General features: G+C 34.2%; 3 protein-coding genes and 3 long non-coding RNA genes across 6 annotated transcripts; 2 read left to right on the top strand and 4 right to left on the bottom strand.

Moving 5' to 3' along the window:
* Positions 1-1,288: 1,288 nt before the first annotated feature.
* Positions 1,289-3,272, bottom strand: LOC136815669 (uncharacterized). Its single transcript, XR_010847752.1, has 4 exons — positions 3,247-3,272; positions 2,507-2,581; positions 1,582-1,647; positions 1,289-1,356 (listed from the first exon to the last, which is right to left on the bottom strand). It is a non-coding gene; the product is annotated as an uncharacterized lncRNA (long non-coding RNA).
* Positions 3,273-3,275: 3 nt separating this feature from the next.
* LOC136815671 (uncharacterized) lies at positions 3,276-4,006 on the bottom strand. Its single transcript, XR_010847753.1, has 3 exons — positions 3,982-4,006; positions 3,710-3,772; positions 3,276-3,341 (listed from the first exon to the last, which is right to left on the bottom strand). It is a non-coding gene; the product is annotated as an uncharacterized lncRNA (long non-coding RNA).
* LOC136815668 (uncharacterized) lies at positions 4,002-5,036 on the bottom strand. Its single transcript, XR_010847751.1, has 3 exons — positions 4,940-5,036; positions 4,483-4,533; positions 4,002-4,055 (listed from the first exon to the last, which is right to left on the bottom strand). It is a non-coding gene; the product is annotated as an uncharacterized lncRNA (long non-coding RNA).
* A 21-nt stretch (positions 5,037-5,057) lies between these two features.
* LOC136815681 (uncharacterized) lies at positions 5,058-6,330 on the bottom strand. The gene is made up of 3 exons (XM_067072124.1): positions 6,191-6,330; positions 5,601-5,799; positions 5,058-5,145 (listed from the first exon to the last, which is right to left on the bottom strand). The coding sequence occupies exons 1-3, from the start codon at positions 6,279-6,281 to the stop codon at positions 5,058-5,060; spliced, it is 378 nt and encodes a 125-aa protein (XP_066928225.1). The 5' UTR covers positions 6,282-6,330.
* Positions 6,331-6,796: 466 nt separating this feature from the next.
* On the top strand, positions 6,797-17,372 carry LOC136815667 (uncharacterized). Its single transcript, XM_067072114.1, has 8 exons — positions 6,797-7,438; positions 8,602-9,290; positions 9,961-10,131; positions 10,430-10,588; positions 10,834-11,190; positions 13,482-13,860; positions 14,410-14,539; positions 15,951-17,372. Exons 1-8 carry the CDS (start codon positions 6,840-6,842, stop codon positions 16,440-16,442), a joined length of 2,976 nt encoding a protein of 991 aa, XP_066928215.1. The 5' UTR covers positions 6,797-6,839; the 3' UTR covers positions 16,443-17,372.
* A 1,390-nt stretch (positions 17,373-18,762) lies between these two features.
* Positions 18,763-22,131, top strand: LOC136815679 (uncharacterized). The gene is made up of 4 exons (XM_067072123.1): positions 18,763-19,937; positions 20,082-20,206; positions 20,342-20,590; positions 20,708-22,131. Exons 1-4 carry the CDS (start codon positions 19,465-19,467, stop codon positions 22,129-22,131), a joined length of 2,271 nt encoding a protein of 756 aa, XP_066928224.1. The 5' UTR covers positions 18,763-19,464.
* The last annotated feature ends 836 nt before the right edge of the window (positions 22,132-22,967 follow it).

Here is a 22,967-nt window from a genome sequence, read left to right as displayed (position 1 = left end):
AGGACTCGCCAGCGCTGCATACTGCAGTACTACACGTCTTTTTTTTTTACGAAACTAGTTTTACCAAGCAGCCTCAATGTTTCTTAAGAAATCGGCCTTTTGAGCCTTAAATGTTTCTTACATGTTTCTAAACTTTTTGACATAATTAGCCTTGATTGGAAGGTTCTTATAAAAAACCGAATTAAAAATGTTATTTTCTCATTCTCAGCCTCAGCAAGTTTCTTAGATGTTTCTTAGTTTTTAGGCATTCTGAGCCTCATGTTTCTTAAAAGTGTGTTTCTTAAAAAAAAAGACGTGTAACGTCTGTAAAAAAGGGAAATGAAAAATGGTAAACAAAATCCATTTTTGCAAGAAAAGTTAATAACAAATAAAAACAGAACCGAATTTATAAGCTCTTTTTTATCTTGACATTCAAAATACAAAAAAGAGAGAGATGGTGAATTTCTAAATATTTCGACTTCTTTATCGAGTCTGTCATATATATGTGAAGAAATAGGAATTTCTGTACAACTATACTCACTCGGGAGATTTGGGTGGCAGAGCAGCCCAGCTAAGCTTTGCTTACGGGAATTTTTTTTTGTATAAATTCAGAAAGTCACTTACGATCCTCACTAAGATCTTCGGCTAAGAATTGAGCTGCCCTTTTAGGAAATGTGTTGACTGCCTGAGTGTTGAAAACTTGGTCTTGTGATGCTGTCAATACTTCCTGATTGTTATTTTCATTGGCTGCCTCTTGAGCAGGTTCCTTTTCTGGGGTATAGTTTGGCGAAGATGGAACATAACTGCTATCCTGAAATGATTAAAGTATATGTATTTGTTAAATATCAAGAAAAGATCATTCAAACCTTTATCAAAAACTGTATTTAATTATGGTCTATAAAAGTACCAAAACTATGAAAGTCAAAAATCTTTCTTTCTTAAGGGTACCTATTTGCAAAAATTCTCTCTAAGGTCAATTTTTCCGCTTTTTCTGAGGCAGTTTGAACAGATAAACCTAAACAAAATTCAAATTCACAGCCCAAACCATGCTTTTTCACAATTTACCCACTAAAAGTATGCAATATCAATGTTTTGATCTTGATTTTTGAGCTAAAAATCTGTCATCCGCCAAATTAATTTTTCGGCCATCTGTCAAATTAATTTCCCTTTAAAAATTTTTTTTTGGCCATCCGCCAAATTAAATTCCCCCCAAAATTTCTTCCAATAAGGGTAATATACACTCAATCTCAACTGATAAGAGTATTTCGACAAAAACATTCAAAAATTTACCCTATGGGACAGAGACTTAGTAGGATTATCATCATCATCACCATTATCACTATCTTGATTTTTCTTTCTGTTTGTATCTTCGTTGTCCTGAATAAGAAAAACAACAAAAAGATCATGAATTGTCTGTCTATTATAGGTAGATTTGTGCCACTACAATTATAGTGCATACCTGTAAATTGTACCCATCTTCATGTTCGTGAACTAAAAATGAACTCCATTTCATTTCACAGTTCAAGCAAAAGAGAATCAACAGATTTCTATAAGGAATAGGGAAGGGGATAAGGAACAGGTACTGTATATACAAAAACATACCTCAAATGGGCTTTTATTTTTGTCTTCCAGCATCTCCGTTTCTGGGATCACTATTTCATCTTGAATCTGTGAATAAAAAGTTTCATGTTGATACATAATGGAAATACGAACAGTCAGGGTGTGGAGCAGTTAGTATGAGACATGTTGGTTAGTGCAGTGGTGGTGGGCCATGTGAATTTTATGAAATCACTTTAAAGTAATCAGCTGATTTTTCGGCTGTCATATAAATTTGAGTACCTAAAATGGTTCTTAAAATGTAGTAATTTCCTTATGAAAGAAGAAAAATTGAAACAATTAAGGTATTATAAATTTTTATTCGATTTTATTGATTTTATAGTGATAAAAATGTCAATCATTTCAATCCCCCCTGGAGCAGTTTATAATCATGAATCTAATAATAAATCCCTGATTCAATTGCTACAATGAGTGACCTGTAAAGTTGTGGAATGGAAATAATTTCTTTAGAAGAATATTCACACGCAGTCGATAAATTGTTCCAATGATGAACATTGTTGTAATTAGGCAAAACCAATTTGATTAGTTGTTTTAAGGGCCCGACCAACCCTGAAATTTCAAAAATTGAAATAAAAATAAAGTTGATTTTTAAAGTACATTATTCTTTTCATTGCTTTACAGACTGTCAGATTTAAAAAAAATTGGTAGTTTTTCCAAGGTTTTGAGAATTTTATAATCAATTTTTCATTTCATCCATGAATTCGAGCTTTTTGGGTCTTTTTATTTTCTATTCCACATTTTTGTCAAGATGAAGTAGTTTTTGTTTCCTTTTTAGGAGATTTTATAGGTGAAATTTTAATTTTAATTTCTTCGCCAATCGACTGACCCTCTTTTTATGTTAGCTTGGCCCGTAAAACAACAAATTAAATTAGTCTTGCCTTATCAAATAATAAAACATGCAAAATGAAACCTGTATCATTTGTGAAAAAGGATTCTCCCTTATGTCTTCTGTCTCTGGGATAGATGTTATGACTTGATCTTGTCTCTGTGAATGAAGGTTTATGTGATTATTAAACCAAAGTGAAGATTTTAAACCTAACAAATTTGTCAAATAGTTTCCATAAAATTATTCGCACAAGGTATTCAGAATGGTTTTTCTAATGAATATACAGCTTTGACCACTCAATCATTCGCCGAGTCTGACCACCATTCACAAAAATGATACTTTAACATAACATAGTGGGCACAGGGATCTGAGCCCCCTCTCAAAATCACCACCCCCTATTTTTGCTCAAAACCCCTCTTGAAAAGGGAAATCTCCCAACGCCAATCTTTTATCAACCCCCTTATTTTGGTAAAATATTGACTTAACCCCCTATTATTATGCCTCTGTGTATGCACCTCTTTATCGGTTTACCCTGATTTTGTGCTGGCCTAAGACTGTACCAATTAAACAAACATTTAGAATGACAAGGAGAAGATCTTTGTTGATGAAGATTTCTTTCTTTTGAGAACTGATTACTCAAATTTGTTGATAAAAACGTGTTTGAGAAGCAAAATTAGATGGAATTTTCTCAAGCCTCCTTAAAATTTAACCCCCTATTTTCTTTCTACCAACCTTTTTCAAAAGTTTTGATCCAAAAGTCAACCTCCCTTTTTAAAGGGGGTGCCTACTATGTGCATAATACTGGCTGTGGCAAAATTATTAACCTGAATTTTCTTTGGTTTTGTAGTTTCTTGGGGGTAAGTGATTTCTTCGGACCAAGGGCTCTCTTTGGTGTCAGTGGCTTTAGCTTGTGATAATTCTAAAAATTGAATAAAAAATCGATTTAACTTAGGCTTAGGGAAGAGTATGCAGTTTAATTTTAATATCATTCAAAACAATTAACAAATTTTTACCAAAGTATAAATTTATTCTATAGGCTTTTTAATGCCAAAAAGACTGGCAAAATAATTTATTACTTTAATCGGATTATCTTTTGCGAGAATAAATTTCACAATTTTGCAAATTTTTGCCATTTTTCGCAATATTAAAAATCTTTTCAGCTGCTTTAAGACTTAGTCTCAAAATTAAATCTACGAAAAAATTTTCAAATCTGTGACTCGCAAAATTAAAACCAGAAAATTTCGCGATTTTTCTCTCTCGCGAAACTTAATCTGATTTAAGTATTACCTTAGTCCTTTTAGGGGAAGAAACACTCAAGTCAATTGCCTTTGATGATGGTCTTGGACATCCCTATTAAAAAGGAATTAAATTATAGTGAAGAGTAATAATGCACATATAGTGTTCATTCTAAAAAACTGAATATTTTAATTCATATAAATAGACTAAGTAATAGGTATTCAGTTCCCAGGTGATTGACAAGATTCTGAGAAAAGAAATCATGTCATTATAGTAGGTCTTAAAAATCAGCAAATGAGTAGCAAATAAAAAGGATGTTTTACTTTTCCCTTCTTTCCAGTTGTTTTGAAGGATTTTGATCTTGTGAATGTGCAGCTTGCGATGTTCCTGGCTGATTCTAAATGTTGACAAGCAAATGTGACTGTGAAATTACTTCTGAATCTTATAATTTTTTTAACTATTTTGCAAGCAAATACACCTTTTCAGTGTTGCTCAGTGTTCAAATTCAAAGTCATTTTGTCTCCCAGAAATCTTTATGAAAATTTCCTGTCTCAACTTTGGGTCATTTGGCTAGAGTTGACTTCTCTCTTCATTAGAATTTTCTATGACTGAAAAGATTTTTTATATTATTCTTTTGACCCCCAGCCTCCATGGTGACCAATGGTGCTGATGTTAGATTTACATGTTTTATTGTGTTTTTATTCTGAAAAATTAAACACATTTTGAAAATTGCCTTTTGAAACATAGATAAAAGGACTGCTGGTATTTTTTTGAAAACACAAATAAAAACTACAACAATATAAAAAGATTAGTTCTATTAGTACCTTATCAAAATTAAGCTGTCTTCTTGTATCTGAATCTTCTTCATCTGGTTTCTGAAATAATAGAAAGAGTTGTTTAAATATTTAAACTCAAAAGCAGGATTACTAATTTGTGCTTTACTAATGGAACTACTATGCTTTTTTTAAAACGCTTGATCATAGACTGCTCCAACTTACTTTTTAGAGCAAATAATAAAAAAATAAAACAAAAAGTGTTGAACAGCATTTGAGTTCATGAATTTTAGCCACCACCCCCTCCTCAAACTCAAAATCACCCTTTACTATAAAAACAACTCTTACTACTCCCCCTTAAATTTTATCAGATTCTTACCCGACCTGGTCTGAAAAAATTTATCGAGAGTACAAATAAGCTCTAAAACTAATGCCTTAAAATTGGCACAATGTTTTATGATACTGTATATATTCAGTTGTTTCAAGGACAAACAATCAAAAATCATACCTTGCCATATCTTCTACGTTCGTGGACAATGCCCAAAAGTGCCCTTTTAAGCACATCTGTTTGGGTCTTTCTAATAATTGGATGCGGACAGTCATTTTTCAATATACCATGAAGTCATTTAAGTCCTTTTTTGCATCAGGTTGGGAAAATTTGCGGGAATCGATCTGCCCCATCTTGAATCAACTTCGCTTCTTAATTGTTTTTGCCTGAAATACCAACAAAGATATGGTGATTATCATTCAAACATTTAAACAAATGTTAAAATAAAGTTTGAAAGCTTTCGGGCTGGTTCCTCGTTAGAAAAAATTGATTAAAACCTTTTATAGGTTTTTAACTCAGCATTAGTTAATTTTTCATTTTTTTTAAACTATCACACATGTTAGAACTGCAAGTTTAAATTTTGAAAAATATTTTCAGCTGTCAAAGGGTTTGCTAGGTTTGCTTTAAATTGCATGATTTTAGCCTAGAATTATAATAATTATATAATAAATTAATTATATTTTCCTTATTAGGGGTTTTCAGAAATACAATTTTAAACGACCTGGTAATTATATCTCCCTTGTATTTGAAAATTTTTTCACCTCTTTAGTTTATTTTGACTCTCAATTTATTAGGCACCCTGATAGTAAGAACTATCTAATGAGGTAAACAACAAACTAACCTCATATTCTTCAAAAAAACATCAAGTTCTGTTGCCTTGGATGGAGTCGACTCTTTTGTTTCTGAGTTGGTCAGTGCAGGAGGGAGTTTGACTTGAAATTCAAGTATTTCTTTGATGCTCAACTTCATTTCTTTCAAAATGGCGAATTGATTGGCAGATCCCACAAGAACTTGAAGGTGTTTACCACTCAAGTCGTAAGCTGAAATAGAAAAATATGCTATCAAAATTTTGAAATGGCCCAATTCATATATATAAATAAAACAGTTGCTTTGGTAATTTTTTTTTCATGGACCCTTGACTCAAAATCTTGAACTTGCACCTTTCTGAAACTTTGTGCAGGGATATTCCTATGGTCAAGGTACTTTTTTTCACCTCCACCATCAGCCCTACACAGGGTCGCTAAACACCAAAATAGAAAAATAAGTCCCTCAGGTGGCCATACAGGGTCACTTTTTCGCAAATTTTGCCAAAATTGTTTGAAAAATGAGTCCCACATACGTAGCCTGTCTACAAATATGTTTCAATATGATAATAAATAGATATCTATAATAAAGTTTACTAAAGTTTCAATTCAGATATGATTTACTCACCAATAATCTTGTTCGCCATCTCCAGAGGAAAGAGTGAACGTAGATACATTACTAATTCATCTGATGTAAAGTCTTCTACTCCTGGCTCCATTTCACCAGATTTTATACGTTTGAAAATCACTGAAAATCACTTTTTTACTCCTCATAGATCTAACAGTATCTAACATAAACTGTTCGTACAGTACACGTGCATAAATTTTTCCGTAACCCTTGGTGCTTTGATGCCGCTGTTTGGAGATTTCAAACCGTGGCCTAGAGACAAAATTATTTTCCCTAGTGTTGAAAGTAGTTGATGAGTTTGTCCGTGTGACCACGAAATTTTGCATAACATAAAGACTATAAATAAAGACTGATAAATTTAGAAAAGTTTTATTTTTTAAAATAAAATAAGTTTCAAAATTGATATCTAACCTTAAAATTTCATTAAAAAATAAGTTAAAATTATCATACTTTTCGTTTTGTATGGAATACTAGTTCATATTTATTCTCTAAATTTTGAAACATTCGGTCTGTAAAATACACGTTAAAAATATTTTCAAAAAATTTTTAGCGCAATTTTTCTAAATTCCACAACAAGCCAACCAAGAAGGAAAAAATAAGATAAGAACAGATAGAAATGGCTGAATGGTGCTGAATTAAAGATTACAAGATGGAAGGTGAGCAAGAACCACAACCAAAATGGGCTAGACTGTCAGTTGCAAACTGTCGGTGTGAGAAATCAACTATTCAACCACACACACACTGTCCTTGTCCGTCTTGCAAAGGAAAAGCTGTTCATCGAAACACAGAAATTGCACATTGCAAACAATATTTAATGCTTGCCAAAATAGAAGAAGGATCAAATCAAGTAATTGGCAATAATGATTCTGTTCAGGATGAGTCTAATGCTAATGACAGCAATAATTCAGACGAAAACTCAGCTCTCAACCAAAACATTTACACACCGAACACGACAGCTCAAGAAGCTCAACAACAACAAACACTCAATCACACACAATCACTCTACTCAAATACACTGTCACTTCAGCAGCAGGAGGTTTCACCAAGCACATTGACAGGCATATTGCAAGATGACTCGAACAACTGTCAAGGCAGCATGATTATGAATAGCAATATAGATACTAGTATCGATGTTTCAATGTACCGTCACAATAACCATGTAGCAGCAGCAGAACCTTCTCATGATGATGGAGATGATGGTGACTTCTCTGTTCCTCTAAATGAATTGGATCAATCTAATAATGACAGGTAATTTAAATTTCACACCCACATTTTGCATACAGCTCTTCCAGTTAAGAGTGTTTAAGAGTCCGGATATACCACAGGAATATCAGTCTGGGAAATCCTCTCAATTGCACGCTTATGTTCCGAGGGCGTGAGCGCGTAATTGCATGGTTATAATTTACGCCCGCTCCCGCCCCGGTTGAAATTGCTTAGGGATTTCAAGGGGTTCAGAATTCTAAGGCATGGTTTAACGGGCAATCCATTTTTACGGAATCTTCTTCTACGATAAATTTTGAGTAAAACTGCCCTAGGCTTTTGAAATTCAACAGAGCTTTCGGAAGGAATTACATGTGAAAAATATAGGAAATTTTAAAGCGTGCAATTACACGCTTACCGCAAAAGCCGTCACCCGTCAATCTTGCTTAACGCTTACCGCCCGTTTCAGAACAATTTCGATAAGCGTGTAATTACACGCTTAAAAATTCTGCCATTTTGATATCCGTGCGATTGCGCGCTTACGGCCTCAGAACATACAACATAAGCGTGCAATTGAGAGGATTTCCCAGACTGAATATGGAAAGGCTTGCCGATTTTGGTACCGTATGTCGTCAGTATAGGTTTTAAATTTAATCCTTCATGTCTTTGTCATTTAGTGAGCAGTAAAAAAATCAACTAACCTTCCATCATACAATCTAGCCTTTTCTCAAACTGTTTTCATGTTGTTCGTAAAAAAAAACACGCATGATTGAATTCATTTGGATTTTTATGACTTTGGAGCGTGCATATAATTAAATTGTTATCGAGATTTTTTTGCTAGTAACTACCGCAACTTGGTCTAATGTTGACACCCCTCCTCTAATTCCGACACCCTTTTTATCAGCTGAAATTGATAGAAAGGTTGAAACTGTTTTTCTTTGCTTAGATGTCAGAGAGGAATGATCCTTTTTCAATCAGTGATTCAAGCTTTCCTATTATTCCTATCTCTAAAGCAGAGTGTTTAGACCAACTTACGGTACAAATATCACAAGATTTCAAATCGGTCTCTCTGAAAACAGGGCAATGGGCACTTAGGATAACCAAAGGGTGATAGGTTATGGTTATGGTTAAAATATATATATTGAAAAGTCAAAACTGAGAATTAAATTCATCAAACACTTTGTGTGAAAATTTTTCTTCTTTATTTTCAGGGAAAACCTTATACTCTCAAATCTCATGCGAAGCCTTGTCATTGCATCTGGTATGAATGCCTCAATAAAAATGACAGAAGAGCTGTTGGCTTATGTTGGGGAACTTTTGAGTCATGCTCACAATATGGAAAATTGGCCACCATCTTATGTCACTGCTACTTCTCTTCTTAAAAGTAGGGGCGTTTACATTGATCCTGTTCACCATAAAGTCTGCTTTAGCGTCGATCACCCCCTTCACCACTATGTTGTTGGTATTGATGAGCAATGCCCACATTGTGATGTGACACCCTCAGTTGATAGATATTATCTTCCTATTAAGGATAAAATAAATCGTTGGTTTCTATCGGATGACATGGCAGAAAAAATGTTAGCTCATTGGAGAGATAGAGATGTGTGGTTAGGAAAATCAGGAGTTAGCTATCCAGTAAATGAGATTTGGCACGGTTCCAGATTCAAAGAATTGCAGTGGTTCTGGGACACTGATTGTAGATGGCCACTTCCACACATTTGTACCAATTGCCACAGTTATATCAATCTTAATGGAAATCAAAGTGAAACAATTGATGTAACTTGTTATCATTGTTACAAAGAAGAGACAATACAACCAAAGTTTGTACATGGAGATCCTCGAAACATTGCTTTGATTGGCCATTGGGATGGGTGGAGTCCAAAATCTGGAAGAGGCTCTGGTAGGTTTTAGTTATTTTTTTTGTCCATTTACTTTAGGTGCCTAATAAGCATAGGGGTTCAAATAAACAGTCGGATAATGATTGTGGGGACACATGCATTGGGCACCTGAGACTACTAGACAAGTCAAGTTTCATGTTCTACAGATAGTTAATCTAGTTTGAGCCAATAAAAACTATCCATGGAGAGGAATTCATGAGTAAACCCTTTTTGTGTGTAATGTAATATAATTTTATACTAAAAGATACTCATTTGTTATTGTGTGTATTATTGTAATATTAATCACATGATGCTAAAATTCTGTATCATCATATAATGTAACATTGGGAATAATTTTCTGTAATTTTCCCATAAAACTCTTGTTGATGTTTTTATACACGGGAATTTTATTGTAATAGGACACCAAAGATTTAAAATAAGTCTTGGAAGATTTGTCACAAAATTTGTGACATCGATTTTCTCTAAGCTTGGTAAATGGCACGGCACATACAAAGGATTTTATTCAAAAGATCTAATAATTGCTCAAACCTCAAGAGTTATGTGTGTACAGGGCAATTTCAGGATCTCAATTTCAGGTAATAATTCCCAGTAAAACCATCAATCAACAAGAGCGCCATGGCTTGGCTATTAGCTAGTCTTAAAATTATAACTCCCAATTTCTTTACTATTAAGGTTCCATTGAGATATCAATTGCCACAATGGAGAAGCTTCATCGTTCAAAGAATGACCACATTTACACCACAACCTTTGTGCCAGAGCATGCTTTGCCCAATAAAGAACCAAATGCTTTAGATCCATTTTTGGAACCACTCATTACAGAGTTGGAAGAACTTTTTATTGATGGTAAGTCTACTTTTGAGGCATATTATAAATTATACTATACTACCTTTTGCTGTTTTGTTATTGAGATACAGTTCAACTGTAAAATCATTATGAAAATAACCAGTACCAACATTACTCATTTAGCAGTTTATTATACCTTACCACCCAGCTCAGGAGAAAATATTATCTTACCCAAAGTATAATTGGACACTAAAGATATTTAAAAACTTTCGTTCTCACATGTCACCAACTGATTATACTCACCTACTTCACTCACCTACTTCACTCACCTAAATTTTCTTATAAATCTCACATTTAGGACTGGAAGTTAAATATCCAGATGTTGGTAACCTGAAGGCTGGAAATTGCACAATCAGATGTTTGTTAATTTGTTGGACAGGTGACTATCCAGCGCAGTGTCAAATTGGCAAGTTTTCTTGCAGGGGGACATATGGTTGCCGTGTAGATAAGTGTAAAGGTTTGAAAGCTTTCAGCTCATTTTATTTTGTGAATATCTCAGTTTGTTCATTCAAGTTGCCATGAATTTGAAAGTATAACCAGCATCAAAATCATCATTTTAGACAATTTAAATTTGACTATTTTGAACAAGGATATAATGTATTTTTAATTTAGAACTTTGCACTTGAAATCTAGGATACTTGAATCTCCTTAAACCTTTTTTACAATTCATGTTTAATCAACCTATGAAATTCTTTATTTCAGGTGAATCTGTCAATGGTAGTAAAAATAAGTATTATTTCAACAACCGTCATCACTTTGCAAACCGATGGGACGATAGAAATTTTGAACAGGAGATTGATGTCATGAGAGAAGTTGAATTTCAACGCTCAGCTTTTGCTAAACAACGTCGTGCACGAGAAACTGGTTACACAGGCCTTAGTCTTCTTACAAAATTGAATGATCTTTATGGTTTTGACACAACAAAGGATATGGTCCGTGATGTGATGCATCTGGTTGCGTTGAACCTATGCAAGAAGCTGTTTAGGCGATATTTTAATTGTGAAGAATTTGACATTGATGGGCTTCAGGATAAACTGGCTGAATTTCCATTTACATCTGGTTAGTAAACTCGGTTCTTCAAACTCTTTTCCTATGATAGGGGTCAATGTGTGAAAGCACAATTTTAAACAAAGTTACTTCACATGTGCTGTAACTAATGCAAATTCAAAAGAATCTGTGTGTGTGGCGCTTTTTTCCAAACTTATCCCGTGTAAATTTCGAGAATGACACTATCAGAAAAATTTTTAGCTTTCTATTTACAGATTTTTTCTCTTTTAAGAAATTATGTTACACACTTGATAATCTCCGACTTTATAGATTCTGACCCCTCTTTTTTGTGCTGATTTTTAGGGGTTAGCGTTTAAGGGGGTCTTGCTATTTAGGAGGTTTCAAGTGGCTGTAAAATCTTTGTTTGTGCGGATGTTAGTTAAATAAAAAAGCTGCAAATAGCATGCGTTTTTAAATACCCTATTCAAACAAATTTTGGCGGGAAGAAAATTTTGCGGATTTGTCTTAAATCCGCCAAATTAAGTTCCCGTCAAATATAATTTTATTCGCAATTTGCAAATTAAAATCCTGCTAAATTTAATTTTTTCCGTTTTAAGTTTGATTTTTCACTAATAAGGTACCATTGACCGCAAAAATAAACATTGTTTGTTAAAATTTTGTTGAATTTGTTTGTTATAAACACTGGTAGTGCATAGAATGCACCCGGCTGAGCTTAGGGAGGGGCTAAGCCATTTTTGCTTGTTTGGGGCTGTATTAAAAAAAAAAACTGGTGGCTAGCTTGCTAGGGGCTGAGTGATGAGTAATAGAACTTGGGGCAGCTGATAGGTTACAAATATTTAAATTATGTTAAAAATCTATGCTTTGGAGAAGGTTTTCACACCAGTTATAAAGTATTTTTGCCTGTGGGGCAATAAATTTATTGAGATTATCATGCAAAATTTCTATGATGTTATGTGAAGGTGGGGGCTATTTTCCTTAGCGTCGCCCTTAAAAATGCTGGGGGCTGGACTCCTCTGCACACTATGTAGTGAGAGTTTATTAAGGGGGTCTTCCTATTTAAAGGGGTATTTTGACCTCTCTATGGACATGTTTTTTAATTCTTACCAAAATGACATTTTTAAAAATTCAAAATTTTGAAAAAAGCAATTTAGGGGTTCTTAATATTAAAAAAGTGATTTGTTATGATCACAGGACCTCAAAAATACATTTTTCGAAATTCTAAACCGTTGTAGTGACCCGATATGAGCTATTTTTTAGCATTTGACACTATATTCTAAATTGCTAATTTTGTGCATATGAGCATGAACTTTCTTAATCTGACTGAAAAAATTGGTAATTGGATAGTTATTTTGAATGCAAATTGTTAAAGGGCCCAGATTTTTCCGTTCTATGGCCCTGTTTTGAGCTAGTAATTAGCAACCCTATTTGAAAGAAAAGCTAATAATTTGCTCTAATTAAGGACCTTGGAACTTCAAGAGTGGTATATTTGAGTTTTCTACACACATGCTAATAGACTATGAAGATAAGACCAAGAATGAAAACCTCATATGATTAAAAAAGAGCAAAAAATTAGCTTTGTGGAAGAAATGCTAAATAATTGCTCATTTTGGGTCCATAACACAGTAGTTTTATTCTAAATTTATTAGAAGTTAGTTTCTGTAAACATTATAGAATAGAATTTCACTTAACAAAATGTAAGAAATTATAAATGTTTCCAAATTTAATGACTAAAATAAGATATCATAGTTTCCAGAATTCGAAAATCGACTTAAGCTAAACTCTGGCTCGAAATTAGGCCTTGTAATGACTCTATAATCATAAATTTAGCTTTTTATCAATAATTAAGGGTTGAATAAACATAATTGATCAAAATTAAAAGCCATACTTCAGTTATTTTTAGCACAGTGAGAGGTTTTCAAAAAGCAACAACCAGTGCTAATTATCTGCTCACAATTAGGCCCTACAACCATTTTAGATGCTAATCCATACGGGAAATTATTTATAAAAGGTGTATGGATGTCCCTGCAAAATTTCAGCTGCATAGCATTAGAACTGATAGAGTTATGTAGAGTTGAAGTTCAATGCTAATTTTTTGCTCATGCTAAAATGCTAAGTTTTAGCTCATTTTTTGGCCGTACTTTGAAATAGGATAACTTTAAGTAGAATTAGAATTGGAACTAGATATTTCAGTATGTTGTTCCTTGACTATCTAAGATAACAACTATTATAAGATTGTAAAATACAACTGGATACAAAAGCCATATAAGGTTTTTTCCCAAAATGTCCATTTTGGTAAGAATTAAAAAACATGTCCCTATATGTACATTGTAATATTACTTCAGAAATGTTGGATGGTCATTGCCCACGCAATGTACACAAATTCAAATCATGGACTGCCGAAGAATGGAAGATTTTTGCGTTCCCTGTGGCTGAAGTTGTTTTCGCTGATAATTCCTTTGTTGATGATGAAGAATACCATCTCATATGGTTGACGGCAAGGATAGTTGAACTTCTATTCCACCATAGATCAGGATTGAAAGAAAAAGAATTGGAAGACTTGACAGCAATTTGCTGGAGAAGACTAATACTTTTAGAGGAGAACGTTGGAAAAGAAGAATGTGTCATCACAGCACACAACTCTATCCACATGACAGATGATATAAAGAGATTTGGTCATTGTGATAACACTTGGTGCTTTGCTCCAGAAAGAGTGGTGAAGCGGTAAATATAGTTATTTTATAGGAATGGTAACATCTATCATTGTGAAATTTCCCCTTACTTGATAAAGATACACATTTTTTACAGGGGACTCTGTCTTTAGAAAGTTTTGAAATTGTGATAATTTATCATGAAAAGTTGAATTGGTATTAGTTTTACCAATTATTAGCCAGTTTTGTCCCATTGGAGGAAATTTAATTTGGTGCAGATTTTGGATTAACCCGCCAAATCTGATAAAGTTAACATTCATTCGCTCACTGCTTTTGTAGTTTGAGCACTCTTGCCTGAGCTTGTTGAATTCATTTTGTCCCCCAGCTCATGGACTACATGTTTTTTCTTTTATAAGCATAACGTTTATAAGCATATGCAGGCTCAGTTTTTGGTACCTAAACAATGGCTCTATTGTTTGAGAACAATAGAATACTAAGCATAATGCGAGCCTGGCATAGGGACAGACACTTATTAAAAAAAAAGATGTATTTGGCAAACAATTGTGGAAACCCATGTTTATTGTATTTTAATCATGATATTATAATATGCTTTTTTACTCAGATACAAAGAAATCCCCACTAACAACAAAAACATCGAAGCAACTATTGCAAAACAAGAAGTAAAACGTGAAGTCTTGGCCATTTTACAAAAAAACAAGAAAACGACTTATCAAATTGATCATGTCAATGGGGTAAGCTAGTTGTTGTCTTTATGTTACATCAATCAAAGAAACAAAGAGTACAGTTTCAGTAGCCAGAGTTAATGAGCGAGAATAAAAGTGATGGCCAAACAGAGAGGTCAAGCAGTTAGCACAAGACACTATGCCTACTAACTGCTTTTCTGCAAGAAGTTAGTAACACCACCACCCTTTGTACACTTAGTACAGTTGGTAATAACTGAATTTTTGGTCAAATTTACATACACCACTCTTGAAAAATGTCCACCATAAAAGCAATGAAATCTAATAAAACAAAATCATATATATTAACTGTTTTCAATTTTCTATCTTTCAGTAGGAAATTACGACATTTTTATTATTTTAGAACATCAAATTTCTATCGTGTAAAATACGATGTTTTCTTGAAAAATTTCATTTTCACGCAGTTTTTACTAAAACTTTGCAATAGTTTTGCTGTTAGTACACCTGAGTACTAAGTGATTTCATAGAATTCACATGGCTCATACCACGCATAGTGTCTTGTACTACATTGACCCCCCTCCTGGGCCAAAAACTATCCCCTGTTTCTTTTTAAACTACAAAGAGTTTTTTCAGCCAATTAATCAACAAATTACATCATTGTCGCAGAATTGTAAGTAGCCGGTGTTGTTGTTAGCTTCTCTATATGTTGTTCACGATTTACCGATGGGGTAATTATTTTCCAAAACTTGCTGACGTCATCATAAAATGACCCCATTTTTCAAAGATATATTTTTAAGTCCTCACTGGTGGTACAATTACTTGCTTTATTTAGCAGATTCAACCAATGAAGTACAAGCCCGAAGGGCTAGAATCGAATCTCTATGGTGGGATTTGAAGCCTTCCCATCCCACCAAAGTTGCGCGGCCTTGAGCGACCCACCTGGTTTTTCTACAAATAACAAATAGAAACTAAATTTTTCCCTAACTTTCAAAAAATATACCACTCAAAAACAAAGAAATCACTGAATCCTATCCGTCTCGTCAAAACACCGCACCGCGTATATTATAAAGCTTCACTTTTTCTTGCCTGAGAAAAGATTCGATTCTACCTTAAGTGGATAAATTTTGGCGGGGATTTAATTTGGCGATTGGCCAAAACACGATTTTTGGCTGGGATTTAATTTGGCGATAGATCAATTTCGTAAAATTTAGCGAGGATTTAATTTGGCGAATTGGTAATTTTGTCACACTGAAATGGGTGAAAATTACTCAAAAATATACTAAAAAGCTGTGATTTTTCACATAATTCTATTTTTGTTAAATTTGGTGGGGATTTGTTTGGCGAATTGCCGAATTTGGAAATTTTGGCGAGGATTTAATTTTGCGAATTTTGGCTTATACTTCATTGGATTCAACGTTTGTTTGAAAAATATTTAAGATTGATCAAACTGATTCTATTTCAGCTCGTTTCAAGTCTCCAAGGAGCAATTGACCACAGTGATGCTCAGCACCCTGTTTTTTACATTGGAGCGCTCACCCTCACGTTAGATAACGTTCATGGTGTAGATGAAAATCTTAAGGAGACATTGAGGCTACTCGGAACAGATGACGAGGACGTGTACCAATCATTCCGATCATGTTACTTATTCAACCAACAATCGGTTTTAAAGATCGGAACATTCGTTTGTCTCGCTGATGGAGTGGTTGGTAAGATAGACGAATTTATGTTTACAAGGGTAGCCAAATTCGTTCGGTTACAAACGTACAATTTCACTGGCATGACGATCAAGGGTTTCAAGGTTTTACAACCGACTGCAAATAGTAAAGTTGTTCAGATAAGTGTGGTTCGACGGAAAGTGATTGTTTACAACGGAAATAACGATTTACTTTTGGTCGATTTTGACCGACCAAGTTTTTCTTTTAATTTCGATGCTGTGCCTCCTGTTATAGAGTAGATTTTGTAAAGTACCTTATTCGAAGAAATTTTGGCGAGAATTTAATTCGGCGGATGGCGAATAAAATTAAATTTGGCGGGAACTTAGTTTCGCGGATTTAAGGCAAATCCGTCAAATTTTTTTCCAGCCAAAATTTCTTCGAATAAGGTATTAATATTTTGTATATAGCTTTCTATATTTATTATTGTGCGATCATTTGTAAAAGATCGCTTGACATTAGTGCGCCTTTTCCACTGCTTTCAGGTTTCGTTTTGGACATGTTCGTGCAATTGCATTAATAAATGATGTGTTAGGTTTTACCATGACAGGTCTATTAATTTCGAGTCCGAATTCGATTGATTTGAAATTTTAACATTTATACACCAATACAATGAATTCATTCATGTCAGCATCCAAACCGAGTTTAATGAAATTAGGATTCTGGTTAGTCAGGCATATGTTTACTCTAAAAACAGACTAAACGCCGCCTGAACGTGACGAAAAACAAGACGCGTGTGAGGTCGGGGTTGGCCGTGCTTTTCCTTCACAGCAAGTCATTAAGCAAGTTTTCAACTTCACTTGCCCTCGGTTGGTTAAGTTACGGTCAGGCTTGATGGAGCAGGTTGAAATCCAGCTGTGCTCTCTGTTCGTTGATGGCTGCCTTCGCGGTTCCCGACGGAATACCTCCCGCCAGATCCTGATGTTGTACAATAGATCTGTTGTTCTCTCAGATCTGTTGACATGATGCAACGGTTTCAAAACAACCCGTTTCCAATACAGCTATATATTTCACTATATATACTGTATTTTACGATTTTACACAATCGAAAATTATTTTTCAAAGTCTGACAATTTTCGTCAATTGTTGCGCGTTTGATGTCGCAATTGAATAACCTGTCAAGGCGTTTATCGAAATAAAAATCTCCTCTTTAATGCTGCTAAAATAAAACTTTTAAGGCCTAGTTTTTCGTTTTATTTGTGAAATCAGGTTTTCGCAATGTGTTTTTATAAACTAGGAAAACAAGTATTTCTTATACGGTTTTTATTTTCCCAAGTTTTGCCGAGACTTAGATATTTAGTTTGTGAAATCAGCTTTTAACAATATGTTTTTTATAAACTGGGAAAATGAGCATTTCTTATACGGTTTTTTATTTTCCCAAGCTTTTCTGAGACTTGGATATTTAGTTTGTGAAATCAGGTTTTCACAATGTGTTTATATAAACTAGAAAAACGAGTATTTCTTATGCGATTTTTTATTTTCCCAAGTTTTACTAAGTTAGATATTTAGTTTGTGAAATCAGGTTTTTACAATGCGTTTTTCTTTTAGAAATAAATACTGACAGTTTGTTGTTTATTCGTTTCCCAACATTGGGAATTCTTTTCCCAAACTTGGATTAGCCCATTTTTTAAAGCCAAATTTAAAAGTTTGTGATTTTAATTTTCACAATGACGAAATTCCATTTCACAATATAACCAGTAACTTTGTGAAATCATTTACAGATTGTGAAAAAGGAAATCCCAATCCTTTTTACTTTCACAAGGCCAGTTTTCAAATTTAATTTTGCGAACAAAAATTCCGGATCTGTTACTTAATTTTCACAACTTTGGGATTTGAAGATTTTTTCCTGTGGTAAATAATGTATCTTTTCGGACGTGGTTGTGGAGAAGAAGCATTTGTGGATGGTGTTTGTGACTGGTTATAAAAATTGACAGTACATCCATGAAAATAAAAAGCTGACGTGCGTGGGTCAAAACTTGTTGCTGTTGATCGAAAAAACTAAACGTAGGATTTTGTACTCTCGTATCTGTAGAAGATGCCAACATGACATTTTGGAGATTTTGGTTCGAGCCCCAGTAAGAACTGGAGCAAGGGACGTTGTCAATAGCATGGGAAATTTTTCTTTGCTCCACCTCGTCACCGCTGTCGTAGGGATCCAAACCAGCCTCATTTTTGTGTCCAGTGATGCCGATTATCTCTGAACGAGGAACACTGTCGGCTTTCAATCTCTTCACAACTGTCTTTCGAGCTGAGTGGTTGGTCAATTTCTTACCAGATGAAGATGCCGCAAGAGGAGAACTTTGAGTCAATGGTATTTTTACCCACGTTTTGGTTTTTGAACCAAAGATTTGTTGCTGATTTATGATTGATAGACAAATACATTGGACCCTGTAATATTTTAGTTTACTTGTACCAGTAGATACACCTGAAAAACTACAAAAAAAAGAGGCCCCCTCTATCTCTTTATATGACTGGAATTTTGGAATAAAACTTTTTGTGTTTAAAGTAGGCTATATATGAATGTCTTCCCTGGGTGTAACTTTTTTTTTTAAATTAGATTCCTGTTTTTTACAAGGTAGGGAAAAAGTGCATTTTTAGCGTTATACACCTCAAAAACTACAAAATGGTTTTTCTTCAATAACTTTTTACAAAAAAGTGTTTTTGATTTCAAATTTTGGATACTGATTGGCTGGAATGTTGTTAATTTAGTAATCAGCCAACGGATTACAAAATGTTTTCAAAATTTTTTCTTAAAACCGAAAAACACCTCAAAAACTACACTAATACACCTCAAAAACTACAAAACTAAAGCCTTGCTCACAGATTAAAAAATCAAAAGAAAAAGATTTTGCTGCCAGATTATCATTTTATGGTACAAGCACTAATCCTGTTTCAAATCTTATGTCAAAATTCTCATCTTTCAGGTTTTTATGCCCGTTTTCTATGGTCTATAAAAATTTGCGAGTTATTTTGGCTTATATTTGCTGGTTATAAAACCATTCCATTTTCTCTTCTTTTCGAATGTTTTGATGTCGATTTCAACTTTTATATAAAAAAGAGAAATCGACAAGACATAATAACAAGTCAAGAGAGAGAAAATCAAAAGTTCAGAGCAGAAAACCGAAAAAAGAACATATGGTATAATTTGGGTTCAGATTTCCCTAACCTTAGCTAGACGAAAAAGGTTAACTTCAAAAAATACGGTGCTTGATAAAGTGTGGTAACTGTTTTTGCGTAGAGATTAAAAGCAATTTAAGATACATAATGGTCAAGCCAAAATTTGAATTTAAAGTGAAAAAACGTGTTGTGATGGTATATGGTAAGCCAAGTTCTAAGGCCGAAGCTGCAGTGAAAAGAAAACAAATCAACGAAAAGAGTGCTCAAATTGAGGAGGCTGTGGAATGGTGTAAGATAAATGGGAAAAAGGGTTACAGTGCTCTAAAAACAGGACGGTTTCCATTGATTAAAGATCGTGGTACCATAGATCGAAGATTGAAAGAAAAAAAGATCAACAGCAAAAAAGAACACCAGAGAATTTTGACACCAGAGGAGGAAAGATCGGTCGTAGAATTTGCCAAAAACAAAAATAGGTGCCATCAGGGGATATCGAGAAGAGATATCACGAATCTCATAATAGATGTGTTGAAAATAAGGCAGCATTGTAATTTGAAGTTGCGTGGTGGTCGGAAATTTGTGAAGCTATCTGCTAACGCTAAACATACGTTGGAGAAAAAGAGGTATGTAATTCGATAATCAAATATTCAATGAGTACCAGTCCATGAACTTAGCCAGCAAGACGAAGTTAGAGGTCTGAAAATATTGCGTTTTAGTTTTTTGATGTTTCACAACCAAAATAATATTCATATGCTTTCTTTCACTAGCCTCTCGCAATCATTCTGGCAAAGGTTTGAAGCAGAAAACCCTGATATTTCTCTGAAACGACAAGGCACGGTTTCCATCAATAGAGCACTAAATTGTACGAGAGAGATGGCTGAGGTGCATCTAGGTAATTACAATTTCACGCATTTTAAAACTGATGGTAATGCAACGTCTCAACCTTGTTTTAAAACATTAAATTTAGGTCAAATTTTGAGCGCAGTAGGCATCAATTAATACTCTGTTTAATTTTTCTCTTATGTAGACGACCTGGCCGAAGAGTTAATTTCGTGCGAGATCTTTAAAAATGCTGAGAAAGTTGAACCTGGAGTATGGACAGGAGATATCGATACTTCAAGGGTATTTAACCACGATGAAACACCGCAGTTTGTTAACTATGGAGTCGATGCTACTCAATCTGGTTTGGCATACGCCGCTCGCGGAGAATCATGCAAAAAGATGATGCGGGAGAATCGTGAATCTGTGACCATTTGTCCAGTTGTTTCATTAGCAGGTATTATTTACAGCATATTCTATAGTATTTTTAATGAATCATGCTAAAACTTATCAAAGGTCGAATTATTTTTAAAAAATGTTATGAATATAATTTGACCATTTTCTTTATTTTTAGGAGAAATGGCTGTCTCTCAGGTATTGTTCTCTGGAAAAGGCATAACAACACATATGTGCCCGAAGCCAGTTGCAAAGAAGATCAACAATCTCTTGATATCTTCCACTGAAAAAGGCAGTCAAGACAACAAATCTCTCCTTGAATGTTACCGCTTGTTTGATAAGTATCTTGACGAAAAGAAAATTCAACGACCAGTAGTTATGTTGGCTGATGGGCATAGCTCAAGATTTGATTATAAAGTATTAAAGTTCCTCAGGGAACATAAAATTAATTTGTTCATATCGCCACCAGATACAACTGGGGTGACACAGTTACTCGACCAACATCCAAATCAAAGTTTGCATAAAGAATACAACAGTAAAAGAGACGAACTTTTCCCTGGCTTTCAAACGATCAACCGAGAAGGTTTTATGAACATCTTAGGAGAGATATGGGAAAAATGGGCTACGGAGGAAACAATACTGAAAGCTGCTAAACGAGTTGGTATCTCCAAAGATGGGCTTAATGTTGAAGATATGCAACAAGATAAATTCGAACAAGCGGCCCTCATTATGAATAAAGACAAGGATATAGAAAAGCCTGGACCGAGTACACCGAATAAAAGATGCACCCGTACTTCGGCTAGAGCTACTTTAGGATCATCTGCTGAGACACCAAGCACCCCTAAATCAATGTCGAAGCTCGCACAATCAAAGTACAAATACGGTTCTGTTGAATATTGGAAATGCATGTGTGAGCAGTACCAAGGAATAATCAAAGATGGCTACGAAAAAAGCTTGAAATTAGAAGAAATACCTGGATTGTTATCAATAAAAAAAGTCAAACCCAAGGAATTAGAGAAAACGAAAAACATCCGAATCACCAACGTACATGGCAGCATGGAAGCTCAAGACATCTTAAGCAGAGTGGAAGCGATTGAAAAAGAAAAGCAGAAAAAGGAACAGCAAAAGGAAGAAAAACTACAGCAGAAAAATTGGGAAAAAGAAGCATTTTTCAGATGCAAGAAAAATTGTGTCTGTTCTGACGGTGAATGTGAAGCTAAGGGACTCAAGCAGTGCCCAGTTTGTTTTGAGGTGAAAAGGTCAGTTTGCAGCAAAAATAAATGTCAGGTCAATGGAAAGAAACCAATCATGATAACACTGCCAAAGGGAGAAGTTTTCAAAGATAATAAACGGAAGCTCAGTACCGAGTCTGAGTATGAAAGTGACTTTACTAGTGATGAAAACGAATTCGAAGATGTTTTTGAAGATGCTGAAACCTCTTCTAAAGATGAGGAGACAGCTACAAATGAAAAGGTTTCAGCTAAGCTTCTTGACACATGGAAAAAGCTTTGTCCACCAACAAAAGAAGATGATGTTCTTAAAAAGTGGTACGTTGGGGTACGTTCAACAAAAAATCCAATCAATTATGTATTGGTCGTTTAGAAATGAGATTTCTAGATGATGTCGATGGAAAGGTTGTCTCCGTTATCCTAAAATGCTTAAACCCCAAACTTGGGAAAGGAACAATGATGGACGAAGCTCCTGAAAATGCAGATGCATTCCTATTTCAGATTGAGGATATAATAGATGGTCCAATAAAAGCTGTTCCTCGACGTAACCTAAAATGGAATATTCCTGATTATAAGGAGATTCGTGATCATTTTGAGAATGCTGTAAAAATTGATAGGCTATCTCTAAAAAACATGTCATTTTAGTTTATAGATTTATTTTGATTTATGATTTTTGATGTTGATTTAGTTGAATTTTTTTGTGTCTCATGTCATTTGAATGATTAAAATATGACAAAGTTGATTTTAAAGTTAATTGCTCAAATCACTTTTTTTTGGCTGGTACACCTCAAAAACTACAAAAATTTGATAACAATTGGAGGTCTAATTACTTTCTTTGACGACTATCTATTAAAAAGACAATGATTTTTCCATATCTACAGTAAGTATAGGTATCTAAAAAGTATAGGTTTTCTGACCTTAAATTCAATTGCCTGGTCTGTAAGGCCAAAAAACCTGATTTTTTAAAGCAAATTATGATAAAATTTTGAATAGATTCGAAGTTTAAGGTACTTTGACGTGTTTAAAATTTATAAAGTTTGGTATTTTTTGAAAGAACATTTATATGTGGTTGTGAAAATTTAAAAAATTTCTGAGTCAAATAGGTTTAGGGGTCCCGAGAGCAAAATATACAACTTTGTAGTTTTTGAGGTGTATGTGTTTTTGAGGTGTATCTACTGGTAAATAAGCTTTTCTTGTATATAGTATAAG

The sequence above is a fragment of the Clytia hemisphaerica genome, unplaced genomic scaffold, assembly GCF_902728285.1.
Source record: "Clytia hemisphaerica strain Z4C2 unplaced genomic scaffold, Clytia hemisphaerica genome assembly, whole genome shotgun sequence".
NCBI classification, from domain to species: domain Eukaryota; kingdom Metazoa; phylum Cnidaria; class Hydrozoa; order Leptothecata; family Clytiidae; genus Clytia; species Clytia hemisphaerica.
Note: the sequence above shows the minus strand (reverse complement) of the source record. Positions and strands in the feature narration are given on the sequence as shown.